Genomic DNA, 15,353 nt, shown 5'->3' on the forward strand with positions numbered 1-15,353 from the left:
AATTTTTAGATACCTTAATATCTTACGAAGAATAAAATATTAATTTCAGCCATCGCAATAGATTGGTAACATAGACCGCACTGATATTGTAAATACAACCATGTAAAGATATGTAAGTAAAGATACGTTGTTCTATCTATGAAAATAAGTATTTTATTCGTGTTTACATTAAGTGTACGTATGAAAATAAATCATATAGCGCTACATATCAAAAGTAATCTTATTATGTAAATAGAGATTTCGGAACTTTTTGAGAGATCAAGATGACATCTCTATAAACAATTTTGTTGGTGTTAAAACGAGATGAATGAAATATTTCTTCTAGATCTACAAAAAGTTCTTATCGAATATTAATCGAATATTATATATATAGCGAATAAGGTTTACCAAGGACATATAAGTAAAAAATATGTCGAGGAACGACGCAGCGACTTAGTAGAAGCGTGAATGCAAGCGTAAACGAATTGTACACCTTTGCTTACCCATTAGTTTCCGCACTTCTGCCTGGCTGAGAAAAAGGTTGAAGTAACTTGCACCTGGCCGCACGAGAACGAACAGCAACACTGCCAATTTTAGGAGCATCGTGTCCACCACGTGCTTAACCGGTTATACGTACTGAGTAGCCGTAAACACGAGATACGTTATGCTGTAAACAACGTTAAAGTCTTCTAACACGACTCATGGTCCATGGTCCATCGTAAATCGGTGCCGATTTCACGGATACAAACGCACGTGACAGCACCTCTTTCCGCCACGGTATTCACGACCGGATGAGAATAGGCACAGAGCGTCGATGATATCGTACGACTTCTCTCAACAAACCAGATTTTTTGACAGTTCGTCGCGTGAAACTCGTTGAATCGTGTAAACCGCACTTGGGATATTACAGGCATGAAACGTTGACGAACTACTTCGACAGTGTCCGTTTATTCACGAGACAACGCGTACGAGAGGCGAGCTAAAGATTAAACGGAAAATAAAAGACGAAACGAGAATGCACACGCGAGGAGGAAGAGCGCGCGACGTAGGTAGTTGCCTCGTGAAAGCCACAACCAGTTGTGTGCTCCGACCGCCATGGGTCGAGCAGGGTCGACGCAGGCTCACCGAGCCGAAACTGGCCGAGTCCGGCCGAACACAGCCGAAGTCCACCCACGAGAAACGCACGTTCTAGCCGTTCTACGGATCGGATGGCCTCGGTCTTTCGATGCAGCAGCAACCAACGAGAGAATTAAAATTGAGATTCGCAAGAAAGCCGTTAAGATTTACGAGGGAGGATAATCGGGCTACATTTTTCGAGATACCAACCATTCGTTCTTGTAATCGGTACGACGTGCACGGAAGGTGTTGAGTTAACTTTTTATGAAAATCAGTCAACCGAAACGAGGCTCGTGAATCAGTTGCAGCGCGCGCTTTTGTTTCGTTCACTCGGATGTTACTTGTTGCATTTTCGTGACATGCTTACGCGCTGTATGTATGTATGTACATATTATGATTTTGAAGCTTGAAAACTGCAGGTTACGAAATTTTATTGAATAAATTCTTTTAAATGCTTACAATGTAACTAATTCCAAATAATATCTAGAATACCTTTAAAATAACAAATAATTATAAGAAACTAGCAATTCATAATTTTTTCAATAAAAAAAAGTCCTATATATATTAATATTTAATATGCAAAATCCAATTGTAAGGTATAAACTGTAGTGTATACTTTCTGACGACCTTACTGACCTTATGGAATTCATTAGAAAATTGTATGGAGACAACTCAAAAGCGTTTGTAAGATTTGTATCAGTTTTGCTTAAAATTTATTGTTTAATTAATTAATTGTTTAATATTGTTTAAAATATATTGTTGAAATTCTAAATCAGATCATGTGGAAATCCTATTATATTATACATATTTAACACTGCAAAGGAGTAGTAGAATCTCGATATCTGCAGCTTCGATTTCACGAAATCTAGATTGCTGTATCCAGCAGCGTTAAATTTGATCAGGGTAGAGTCATCTGTAATTTCTACGTTCGTTATTTACATAATTTGTATCGAGAACGCCCACGTAGACGTTTACAAATCACGACCCTCTTTAGTTCTTTTTCCTCTTCGTTCTAGTCTATCAGGATGCGCCTGATTACCGAACGTCATCATTACGGACCAAGAGATGAACTGAGACAAAAAATTCTGCTATGAAAGCAAAACAGACAAAACTAACGACTGAAAGTACAAGAAAGGGAAGTGAACAAGGAAGCAGAAAAAGGTAACAAGTAGAATTCTATTGAATATTTGTAGCTAACCGAGAAGTTTATGGGAATAGAAAAGAGGAATTGTCTACAAAAGGCAAAATAAAACAGTACTAGTTTCTCTATTATATAACCAGCATTTCTCAGATGTATTCATCTTCAAGCTTGATCTTTCAGTGTTACTGTGTGCCACCTGTCTATATAACACACAAATTCGCTCAATTTTCCTTCTTATGTTATTTAAAGCTATTAAACTTAAAACTAATTAAAGCCATTGTCATATAATTAATAAGAAACGCAAATAACAACAAAGAACATAGATAAAAGTACGTATCTAAATTGTTTGTTCAACTGATAAATTTACTTCGTTATAATTTATATGCAGTTTAAGAACCAGCCATGTATGTCTGCGAGGAATCGTAAGAATTTTTACAACGATTATTTTCATGGTTGCTCTGGTTGTGAATACAATGTACAATATAAAGCACTGTAGTAGGGCCTAGTATATATCTCTGATTGTGAGAGGGCTATGCCATGAAGCTCCATTTAATCTAGAGCAAATACGGGGCGCTTCGCTTAAATCAAGACAGAGTTAAGGAGAGAGAACAGTTTCCTTTGTCGGCTCTAATCTGAACAAACAGCCATATACCACGATTGTGTCGTCTAGAAATTCTTGTTTTATCCAAAATTACCCCAGTGGTGGCTACTGTAGAGAAAAAGCGGAGATATCTTCCTTCAAAACTTTAGCAGTGTATCTTTCATCGCAAAAGTACTTTCAACTGTTTCTGTTACGTTTGTATGAAAGTAATAAGTATAATAATTTTTGCACGAACAATTACATATATGCATATGCAAACGAACGTTCGATGTTTATATGAACATTTACAACTTAAAAATAAAGTAAGCGTTCTGAAACAGAAGTTACTTCATACAATTTTTCACATAAATTCTAAATATTAATTTAATTAAAAAATGCAAAAAAAGATTTCAAATAACGATTCTATCAAAGATCAAGACAGTGACATGATATGCAAAAGTAAATGCAATATTATTGAAAAATGTAAATAAATTAATTTACATATCAAAAGTACAAGAATAATAAATACTTTACAGAATCACTAGACAAATTGAAGGACCACAAAGTGGCCTATGATTTTTAAAAAAGTAATTTATTATAGTGTTACAAATATATCAATTTCTTCAACTTTTATAGAATTACACACACACACACACACACACACAGAGTACCACTGTACCAATGTAGTATTAGTCAATGTTTTGTCTTGTAGTTTTGCAGTCGAAAACATGCATTTCTAGTTGACATTTCGCTCGTTGATCTCCCACGTAGATGACTATGTCTGAAGACTTTCCCTCAAGTTTCCTGTATATATGATGTGCGCGTAATAACGCGCGGACATATAGATATAACAAAATTGTACGAGTTTTGAAAAGAACATCGTGACGGTTCCCAGGCAGCTTTGACGCGACATCGGTAAAGTCAGGTTGACGTATAGGCAGTACGGTGCACAAGAAGGAAGAAACGGCATTTTCTACTTATCCTGAAAAAGAGCTGCTGGCACTATCGCACGAAGGGACCCCGCTTTGAAAGGTTTTCTTTGCCCGATCGCAGTGGCGCAGTCTCCAATTAACGCTTTCCGCGGTGTCAAAAGGCCCGACGACGACGGTGCGTTGAAAAGTGGATTAAAACGTGCTCCGTTTGCTATCGCCTTTTACAACGTTTACAGACGCGACCGTATGTAAGTACTTACATACTGCATGCTCCTTGTATTCACGACCGATGCCGACACTCTGCCTGCCTATATTCTTATTCCTTGTACGCGTTCCTAGCTGCCTTCAATCTACTAAAACACAAAACCGTTCAGAACAGCCTTACACAGTATAGTTCAAGGAAACGCGGATCGCTCGGTTTAATTTTAATTAACGAGACGAAAACGTTTGTACACGCGTTTTAATTACTCTTTGAGTACCTCTGTTTTCCTCACGCGCATTTACGGTCCGATTGACTCTTTAATGCTTTTGTAACGCCACGTAACTTGAAACTTACGCACATACACGCCCATTTGTATTTTTTAAATTTCATTTTATCTCTGTATCATTGTACCAACAATATACTGCTCGTGTATAACAAAACTTTTTTGTTTTCGATGTTTCGATCGAAGCGATACATTGTAATCAACTACAAGTTGTTTTACTATAAAAAGTGAAGATAATAAAGCTGGTAGGTTTTAATTTTCAGATCAACGTGGTAAACACACCTCATGTTTAAAATACATAAAATTTACACTAAAACTTCCGGAGTATTTATTCAAAGATAAACTTTGATATATTCCTCTGGCAAAATTCGATCAATCTGACTCCACCTGACCTCACAGCGATGCAAAGGGGTGAAAGTGGAAATTGTAGTAAGCAAAGGGTGTAGCATGGTGAGCCTGAAAATAAGAAGATATAGATAAAAGGAGATGGTTCCACGTTGGACTAACAAGACTCAGGACCAGGGGCTATTATCATAATTGCGGGCTGCAGGCAGCGGCTGTGCCCACAAACCAGAATGGCTCTTGTCTCATCTACCTTCGTCTTCGCTTTCTTCTTTCTTATATTCTTCGTCCTCTCCTCCTTCTTCCTCTTCTTCATCTCCTTCTTCTTTTTAGCGTCTTTTTACTCAAACTCTTGTACTCTCGCATTTTGCGCGTCTCTTCGCCGGTCTTTTGCACGTGCTAGAGACAAATGGATCGGCCCTTAAGGCATTTAGCTTTCACGCTACGTATTTCCATTTAGATTAAGAAGCCTGTGCGATATTTTAGAAATACGTTCTTATCCAATGAAATATGGTGCATCGGTATAATTCGATTCGCGAATTATAAGACCTATCTGTAGTTGCGCGTAATCGTTGAAATTTATGTACATATTGATACGATGTACCTGTGTCTTAAAATAAAGAAAGAGACGTTCAAACGTATTCAAGAATATTGAGAAAACCGTAAGTGCATATACACAATAGCAGTGCTTATTCGGAAACAATACTAAACTCGAAGATGCGATGTCTGCCGACAAGCGTTCTATTCTCTCTCGTTCTTTACTTTCCTTGATTACATGGCAGGCCTAAGATCTTTCCAAGCTCTATATGTACGTTTTGGCTTTCATTTTAAGAAATGGTGAAGTAATACGAGAAGAATTGACAGGAAATGTCGGAAGTACACTCCTTTTAATCCACCTTTGTGAAGAATAACGGTACCTTTTTTCTATTTTTCAAAACTATTTTATTCAATCTATAGAGTAATAGGACTAATCATTGTTTTTAATTTTGCTGTAACAGTAACTGCATTAAATTTCTCTTACATAACTCAATATTGTAAGTGAATTTCTCAGCATGACCTGATTTCTTCGTTCACCGCACGTACCGATAGGAATCAATTACCATAGACTTAAGCAATGAACTCGTTACGTAATTATAATTTAATTATAATTGCTAACTGAACGAATTCACCGAATCGATTATCGAAGTCAATATACGTCTTCTTCCTTTTCGATTAAATCGTGGATGTTAAGGAAAGAGTGGCGAAGCAAACATTTGTTATTCACGATTGCAATTAGCAATTATGCCATACCGTTTTACATTAACGGTTTATGGACCATATTTTACGCTCAAATATTACACGTTTAACATATTTCTCTTTATTTCTGACAAGTATATCGTGTTGTATCAGGTATTCGAGTAAGTATCTCTTGAGATTACAGCACTGTAATTTTAATAAACATAAGAATCTAGATTCTTATTGGTTCTTTACTCCTGCTGCTTTTTATTCTTATCTGATGGATTAAAATTTACGAACGACGTATACTTCAGCGAAACGAGGCATGTACTTGATTTTCTGTTGAATCTTTCAGTACCTATCATACTTCACCTTGCATCCTTTAAGTGGCGTGGCTAAATTGTTTCTGCTTCTTTTGTTTTGTTTTACATTTCTTCTCGTGTGTTCTTTCAACGAGAGATGCCAGGGGCGTGTATGTTTGTTTAGCCTCGGTGTACCCTGTTATTAGGGGCCGGTGCTGCTCGGAAACCAAAGGGCCCACGCGGATATTTGGGCCCTCGAGAGAAAGACGATCGTGCTATCCTCCGTCCTCTCTTCTCTCGCTCTTTCCGCAGAATTCGCCGTCTTCTTGTTCCCCGTTCGCCGTTTGTCTTTCGCTTTATTTCGTGTGTAAGAGCAGTTAGAGACGAAAAGGATAGCCAGATAAATTCGAAAGCAGACCTGTTGGTTCTCGGACAGAGTTTTTGCCTACCTATCTAGATATTCTGATTTAGATTCTACCGCATTTTAATTTATCGCTCGTGATCCTACCGATTACAGAAACATCTATTCCTAGGAGAGAAAACGATTCTTGTTGTCGCCTCTAAACGACTAACTACTGGATACCAATGGGAAGATGGAAGTAAGTATGTACAAACTCGTTCTACAAAGTGACACAAAGTTTCTCACCATGATAGTTTCAGATTGAAGACGATAAATATCGTGCTTCGTTATTTAACAAGTAGCTATATTTTAGGAAGCTACAAGACGTATTGAATTAATCATAGTTAAATGTTGGGTTGCGTTGGGTTTACTTGTTATATACACATACGTATGTGCCCCGTTTTCCACGCAATTCTGTTTTTTCAATCTGGGGTTGATTCGTGGGGTCGTTTGATTCATCTTTTCGATACACAATGCATCGCTGACGACATCCTGCAGATTCTGCAATTGAATGGTGTCTGTTTGTACGGACGCCACGTGACGAAACGTTAGGGATAGATCTAACACGCGGCCAAATATTCCATGCTTTATTTGTTTAATTTAACAGTATTGTGACGCGGTGTTTTCATTAGTTGACGCTCGATTTATTTCTTTCGGATCTATTTCCTGCATTTTTAACGTGGGAGAAAGCAGCGATTTGTGCACACGTGTACTTTCTGTATATACATATTATATGTATTAGTACCGTGTGAAAAATCACTATAGATATACTTTCATGATTTTATTCTTTATATCATTTTTACTATTTTTATATGTGTCTACAGTTGTTAGTCGCTAGTGCAGAAGAAAACTAACTAACAAATTGCGATCTAATACCACCGTTATGAAAGTTTCTTTATACATATTTATCATAAATATGGTTTTATTATGCTATGCTTCAAATTCATTCGTTCAAATTGATATTTATTATTTCTGCTTATTGTTGTATCAAGATATCGGCTAAAAACATTTTCTCGTAATATTACCGACTTCGAGTTATCTTTTTCGAACTATTGTTGATTTCTGAGTATCGGTGTGCACCGCGACATCTAATGGTGCACGCGTAGAACTTCCGCAGATTTCAAAGGAAAATAATAAAATGTATATTATAAAATATAAAAAGATTTCAAGGACCGTCATAGAAAGAAAAGTACATTGTAATATATAATGGTTTTCAATACCAATTTTACGTGCCTACGTGTTCGATTAAAGAGTATATGTATATAATGTTACTATATGTATGGAAGTCGTGTGCATTATTTATTGTTTGTTTAAAAACATAATTTGGGATATTTATTCAGATATACTTTATAGTTCTAATGTTATTCTGTATGTCAGTGCTTTGAGTAATTGTATAATATTTACGGTTATAAAACAAGTTCTATTATATGTGAAAGTGCTTTATTATCATACACTTTAGTACATTTCTTAGTTTATCATATTTTATGCCATTACGTTTAATATAACATAAATAGATAAATAAATACAATAAATATAACAATGCATTATTCTAAAATACAACAATATTAAATAAATAATGTTCTTTAATTTTTAATACGAATAGAAATTTTAGCATGTTTTAATTATCTAAACGGATAGTTACGGATTTAAAACAGTCCGACTGTTTCGGTATCGTGAATTTTACAGCAAAATTAAACCATAATAATAAGAGATCAAAAGTAATAAAAACTATTCGACTGTAGAAAGAAGAATATATTAAAATTAAAAGTATTCAATTGCCAATTTTCCTTATCGACGTTCGATAATGTGAGTCATATACGTATATCATATCGCGCTACTCGATACAAACGCAACAGCTAAAGATCAATAACTAAATAATCACGGATCAAATTGAGCATATAGTCATAGTTTATAATTGGTACTCTTCAAAACCTATTGATTTCAAAGGAACGTCACAATTTATTCTACAATGAAATAAAACTATGTTATTTAAACAAATGTGTTTTGATATTTAGTACAATATTATTTAGTTTCCTATAGGACAGTTTTTCTGATCAGTCCGAATAAAATATGCTCTACTAATATTATTTTTATCCAATATTTGATAAGCTTTCTCTAAAACAGAAACCAATGGCTTCGGTTCTCTTGCCATAATCCAAACATTCCTTGTACTGAAATACATACAGTAATAAATTTACTATAGTAGTGTACGACTCTCTATTCTCTACTAAAATAATATTACTAAAATAATGTACAAACAATTTCCTCGAAAATAAGTAACGATAGGATATGAACATCGCGAGGTGAAAATATGACAAGCCCATTTTTATTGATTTTCTGACTTATACGTCATTTGGTGGCTTAAAATAAATATTTTATTGTGAAATAGTTGAAAAAAGGAATATTCTGATAGATTCGAAAATCTACAAGCTTTTTAATATAGGCGATAGATCTATAATATTTCATAAAAAGCCAACAATTTTAGTACGGTTGTTATTTCAATTTAACTTCATTAATACTAGTCCGTATATTTCACATTAATGTTGTTTAAATGTTAAGAAAAGTAACAAAACTGCATATTTACTACACCGATCAAGCGAAAAGATAATGTTCACGTGGAATTGTTTGATAACATATCGATTTTTAAAATTGTCTTTTTGTAAAATATAGGTAATGCGGCTTTTCATATTTTTCACCAGTAATTCTCTATCTTTACATATTACGTATATTGTTATTATTATGTATTATGCATGTTAAAATAATTACTACTTTGAAATATCGAGGTATATTTGTTATGTAATTTTACTTTCTTGAACATTTACCTGAACACGCCGAAATTTGAACAACTCCATACAACGGAGTAAGTTGTATAATCGGTATCGAGAATCCAATAAGGTGCATCTAATGGAAGAGGCATACTCGGGAACGAAACAGTTAATTTTGCGTCTTCCACTTTAAGAACAGGTTTTCCAACTCCTTCGATACTTGAAGAAACTCCAGTCCTGAATAAATAATAATATATGCAATTCTATCAAACTATTTCACTAAACGTTATTGTTATTAATTTTAATTTTGTTATTTAACATAATATTGTTATCAAGGTAAATTATGCGATTAACGAGTAAACGTATGAAGAGTTCTTTTTTATTTCTTGTAAAATGTCGAATATTCGAAAATGCAAGGAAGTATTATATTTTACATACATTCGTCATGAATGAACAATCGTAAGTTTGAAGAAAGTTTATAATTCAATACAACGCAAAGTGTAATATAACAGTATGACTGTAAAAGTATCTATTATTAAATATCTCTAAATTCCTCTACCAAAATTGTATAGTAAATGATGTTTCATTCTTTAAATTTCTATTAAATATATTTTGACATGTTCTGCACATTTTTCGAGCACATATATTATGTGCCATTTTTTAAGAAAGCTAGAAATTAATCTTAACTAAAAATCTAACAATTAAAATGTGTTATAAAAAATAAATCGACTATACTCACAAAGCGGATATCTGCTTATTCAAAATGTTGATCGAGTTGCTATCGTCTGTTATATTGTAAGTAGCAGTTACGCATTTTCCACCAAACTCGAAGAATGCAAAGTACTTCTCGATCTCGTACCATTTGCCCAAGTACTGGAAAACAGCGGAACACGCGTATTTATTTAAAAAGGATAAGCCTTAAAGAAAGTTCGAACGAATCATCTTTGACCTTCTATACTTTACATATCTATCTCTCGTTACATCCTATGTGTATCAATGTCCTATTGAGGACAACTTTCTAAATGCAGGTTGCATTACCTCATAAGTAAGTCAATAACGCAGGTATGTACAAGAAATCTATTCTAGTTTCTAGTCGACATAATAGACTTTGAAATACGCGATTATCATACATACCCTTTCTATATCGAAATTCTGTATGGTTTCCACAGTAGGACACGAGCCCAAAAATGGTACTTGCGCCATTGCAGCACTTGCAGTAATTAAAAGTAAATATATTCGCAGCATCATCTCTTCTGTAATCAGAATTATCAAATTAGTTTAATTTCTAATATTGGAGGCGAGAAGACGTTTGCGAGAATTAAAATTAACACAACTTGATTTGCCTTCGTTAATTGTGAATTTCGTAATTATAGAAGTTTTTGATTAAGGAATCCAGTTAACAGATTACACGAGTTTGCGTACAATCTTCCTACGGCTAACAATAAGACGAAACTAACGGACGCACAGTACAAAGATAAAAGATACTCAACATTCATCAAGAATTTGTTCCATTTTTTTTACTATTCGGTTTCAAATATTTGTATAAAATATTTTTACGTGAACAAGAAAGATGATTTTTTCACTAAAGCGATCATGAAACTACTCACTGAATAGCAAAAAATTATCAACAAACGATACACATAACGTTCAATTACATTTCTAAGTCTATAAAGATAAAATACCTTTAAATCAAATAAAGCAACCCACATTTCTTTCGATCTATTAAGGAAGCTGTATATTCTTTACCCTTATGAATTGGCATCTTCCCTTCGCACATCTTTTACATACAATTGTATATCATATATCAGTATGCGATGTGCGTATTTTGCATATACAACAGTTGCAAATACTTCCTGCAGACAAGATATCATGTATACCAGAATCGCGTTTCGAAAGAACAGTTAACTTTTATTGTTCGAACTGTGGTAATGGCATTAACGTTAGCATTGCAAATACGTACAAATATCTTTCATCATCTATATATCTCTCTAGAGAGAATAAAAAGCAATTAATTTCGAATTCTATACAACATTATATTTGCAGCACTAAAAATGAATTTGTTTCATTTAGAAGGAGGTTATGAATTTGCGTTATTTCTAAATAAAAATCGTAGCTTGTTTTAACTGTAACAATCGTATTTTCTTTTGCGACGAACCATTTAATAAGAAAAGTACATAATAGTTAAAATCGTATTAACACGAAAAATTCGTATTTAAAATTCGCATTTTTATTTCAGAAGAAAGATACAACAATGTTGCGTTCTTCCATATCTTTACCATTGTAATCAGTGACCATCGACATTTATGCGCCGATTGTAATCCTATAATCTCTTTGTATGCAATGCGTACAAGAGGAAGAACACTGCGATCTTTGACCGTAATGTAAAAAAATTATGAGAGTCACGAATTGAACTGATTCGAATGGGACACGTACCGGATTGACAACCGTTGTACACGCTGAAACTTGACAACTGGTGGAACTGATCGGGGTTGGCAGTGACACTTCTCACGCGACGAACTGTCCGCCAGTGACTGGTCTTCCCGTTCTTTGTACCTTCCGCTTACGCAGACGAAGCCGTGAAGGCTGACTGGATGCGTTCGGAAGATTTCTGTCAGTTAGTGGGTCACTAACGGTACGCCGCAGGTTCAAGAAACCCCAGGCCTATGGTTCGAATTTACCAGCGACTAATCGGCTGTTAACCGATTTTTTTCAGATCTAATTTCGATCAGACGAATGTCCCGCAACCAGTTTTAGAAATTTTTAATCAAATGTAATTCACGCGTGAAGTGGACAATGTACAGTTAGGGCCTTTCATATCGAACGTCTTACATTTTGAAAGTATTAAAAAGAACGGTGGATTATTGTAATAGCCACCTCTATTATATTTTCTTTGTCGTTATGTTTCTATCATTTCACACATTTCCTCGTTGTTTGCGTTTGTTGAACCAACGTTGAAACGTCTTGACTCATCGAGCAGATCCATCGACTAAATAGTAACTCTGTTATTCTGTCTACTGTTATGGTATTTGGTTTATTACGATATCCATTCACCATACTCAGAGAATGGAATTAAATATAATTAGACATTGTCGTAAGTATTTTTAAAATTTAGAGTATGACTAGTTACGTTTATTTACGCAAAGTTATTTTTAAGCCGTTACTGTACTTTCTTATAAATGTGAAATTAAAGTATTTGCAAAAGGCTGAAAAAGAGAACATCAATCAAAATTGAAATTCCTTATTAATGGTCCCGTTATCCATCGTTTTATACATCCTTGTTGATCCTATTTTTCATGTCAAAGACTACATATTAAATAGTTTATTATTTTTCAAATTGTATGAACACATATCTAGTTTGTATTCATGTAATTACCATTATCTAAACAAGATATTTAATGATAGATCGTTCTTTTATACTCTTTCTTTCGTGTCTTCTTTCACTTAATCTACGATTTACTGGTAATCGAAAAACGAAATGGGAAGAAAAATATAAGTACATCGGAATTTCATAGCAACGTTTTATGTAACAATTTATTTAACTTTTATTGTTCTTTTTTTTTTACATTTGTACACAAGTTAAAACAAATACCCTCCTATCCCTCCACGAACCATGAAAGTGATAATCCTTGGAAATGGATGAATAATGAACATGAAACTCAGGCGAGACTGGTTTCAACAGAACGAAACCGCTACAAGCCCGAAACTCAACTAATCGATAATAATCTACGCGAAATGCCTCGAACGAGACGAGTATAAATTTCATTTTCAAGTGTTATTTTCACGCAATCTTTTCCACTTGCTTCATATTTTCGTCGACTCCCTCTTTCATAGGCTCGCCGTTTTTCTCCTCCTTTATCTTCGCATTCTTCGTCGGTGTATCTTCTTTCACGGCGTCAGCCACTTCCATGATTCGAACGGGAACCGCGTTAACCGCCTTCTTCTTCATGTTTTCAGCAGTTTGAGGCTTTTTCGTCAACTTTTCGTCCTCCTTCGTGTTCATTTCGACGATCACTTCCGGCGCATCTGGCACTACAACGGATCTAACATTTTCGGTATCTTTCTGCGGAACTTCTACAGGAGGTTGATCGCCTTGTACCTCTGATGTCGCCACTGGTTTTGGCGCATCTAAGTAAGCACAGTCTTGCTGATCCGTCTTTACGAAGAACGTTTTGGAAATCTTGTAGCTGTCAAGGACGGCGTAAGCCTATTTGGAAAGTAATTTATATTATATTTCTACTGTATAATAAAATCCCTCGTCATATATATATATATATATATATATATGAAAATATCAAATGTTAATTTTTTAAATTGAGTGTTTATCAGATCAAACGGGATTCAATTTGTAGAAATGTATAAAAAGTACATATATAAACTTGTGTTTCGATGTATAGACAGAGAATGCAAACGTAGATACTAGTGTAGAATATTTAATGAATTTAAATAAAATTTTGTTTCTGAAAAGAAGGAGGATTTAAAGGAATTTAAAGTACGAATTTACGCTTTAAATAAAAATGAAAAAATAAATAAAATATAAATGAAATTTACCTTCTGTAAGACTGTTCCCGGTGCCAATCTTTCTCTTGTCATAACCCAGGCGTTTTGCGTATGGAATGGACCAATACCGGAACAACTCCACAGAACCGCGTAAGAATCGTAATCCGTTTCAAGTACAGAATATTTGGTTTCAGGAGTCAATGGTATCGTGTATTTTACGATTAGCTTCCCTTCTTCGGCTTTCGAGGCAGCTTTCTTGATTTCACCCTCTAACACTCTCTTGATCCCCGTGCTAGATGTTTAAATAATTATAGATACATATTTAAAGTGTACTCTTCAAAGTCTCGCTGGTATCGTGACCAGCTTTATCGAGGGTTGAAACATCGGTATACTATCAGAAACTATACGTTTTTTCGCAGATGCTATACAACGTACTCGATGAGTGATGTAAAATAAAAACGAAGCGAAAGGTAACGATAAAAAGAAAGTTCTTTCAACTTCTTCAAATATACTTACAATCTATTTGTAACTTCGTTGCTGACTCGGTACTTGCCGTCAGGACTCAACGTGTAATTTGCCATTACGCATCGTGATACTACTTCTGTCAGTTGAAAGTATCTCTCAGCTTCGTACCAGATACCCAAAAACTAGAAAACAGTGAAAATAATTCGTTCGTTATAACGATATTCTTTTATTCTCTTGAAACCTAAGAAATTTTCGAGATCGAAGAGGAGGATCCAAAGAACGGGATAAGGTTAAATCATTTTAAAAACTATAACGTAGGTACATAAAATATCAAAGAATATTCCATTTCGATGGAAGCAACGCTTGTAAAGTAACTTTTGCATTGTTAACTTTGCTATAGACTTAGCTATGGTTAACTGTACTCACCTTACTCATGTCAAAGTTCGCCATAGGTACGTAATCTGGACAGAAACCCAGACTGGGTATCTGGGCTCGAGTCAGAGCCAAAGCCGAAAGTATCAGAACTATCTTGCCGATCATGTCTACCGTTGATCTGCCGTGAACATGGTGCAAACCGCTTCTCTTATATACATTAACCAAGGAGCGCAAGAGCGTTGACCGGACACTACCCCCCCTGTTTTACCTACACGTGAATATTCTTACGGTACTCTTCGTGGCCTCAGAATCTGGTCACCAGACGATGGTCATTGGTCAATGTTGTTAGACGACTTCTTGGCAAGAAGTTTAACCAAGGTGGTACCCGACGACCCGCTGAGAACAAACCGATGCAGGCTCTATTATGCAATTTCTTCAAACAACGGTACTTTTGGTCGATGTAGAAAGAATCTTTCTTTTGTTCGATGGATCGGTGTCAGTCAATTTGACGGGATGCCAACATTTCTTAAATACGCATAGCAATCGTAACGGGCCACGAAGAAGGTGAATCCTCTGGACATTGGTGATAGTTGGCGTTACCAATGGAAAATTCTTAGTAAATTAATACAAAGTGCAATATTTTATTACACGTTACAAATGACTTATAAATGTATTAATCCCTGGTCAAATAATACGTCAAACGGTAATAATATTGTTCGAGTACGAATAAAGAGAATATCGGGCCTGCATGATGCAGTT

At 35.0% G+C, this 15,353-nt stretch overlaps 3 protein-coding genes across 3 annotated transcripts in view; all 3 read right to left on the reverse strand.

Moving 5' to 3' along the window:
• LOC126928804 (tyrosine-protein kinase Drl-like) overlaps nucleotides 1-1,075 on the reverse strand; it is a 28,437-nt gene extending 27,362 nt beyond the window's left edge. Inside the window, exon 1 of the mRNA XM_050744620.1 lies at nucleotides 483-1,075. Within this exon, the coding sequence (XP_050600577.1) occupies nucleotides 483-582 (100 nt within the window). The 5' untranslated portion in view covers nucleotides 583-1,075. The remainder of the gene's footprint in view (nucleotides 1-482) is intronic.
• A 6,892-nt stretch (nucleotides 1,076-7,967) lies between these two features.
• Nucleotides 7,968-11,889, reverse strand: LOC126928832 (apolipoprotein D-like). The gene is made up of 5 exons (XM_050744680.1): nucleotides 11,691-11,889; nucleotides 10,392-10,510; nucleotides 9,997-10,130; nucleotides 9,315-9,494; nucleotides 7,968-8,663 (listed from the first exon to the last, which is right to left on the reverse strand). The coding sequence occupies exons 2-5, from the start codon at nucleotides 10,503-10,505 to the stop codon at nucleotides 8,519-8,521; spliced, it is 573 nt and encodes a 190-aa protein (XP_050600637.1). The 5' UTR covers nucleotides 10,506-10,510; nucleotides 11,691-11,889; the 3' UTR covers nucleotides 7,968-8,518.
• An 872-nt stretch (nucleotides 11,890-12,761) lies between these two features.
• LOC126928820 (apolipoprotein D-like) lies at nucleotides 12,762-15,215 on the reverse strand. Its single transcript, XM_050744662.1, has 4 exons — nucleotides 14,646-15,215; nucleotides 14,271-14,401; nucleotides 13,806-14,046; nucleotides 12,762-13,461 (listed from the first exon to the last, which is right to left on the reverse strand). The coding sequence occupies exons 1-4, from the start codon at nucleotides 14,757-14,759 to the stop codon at nucleotides 13,036-13,038; spliced, it is 912 nt and encodes a 303-aa protein (XP_050600619.1). The 5' UTR covers nucleotides 14,760-15,215; the 3' UTR covers nucleotides 12,762-13,035.
• Between the last annotated feature and the right edge of the window lie 138 nt (nucleotides 15,216-15,353).

The sequence above is a fragment of the Bombus affinis genome, chromosome 2 (genome assembly GCF_024516045.1).
Source record: "Bombus affinis isolate iyBomAffi1 chromosome 2, iyBomAffi1.2, whole genome shotgun sequence".
Taxonomy (NCBI): domain Eukaryota; kingdom Metazoa; phylum Arthropoda; class Insecta; order Hymenoptera; family Apidae; genus Bombus; species Bombus affinis.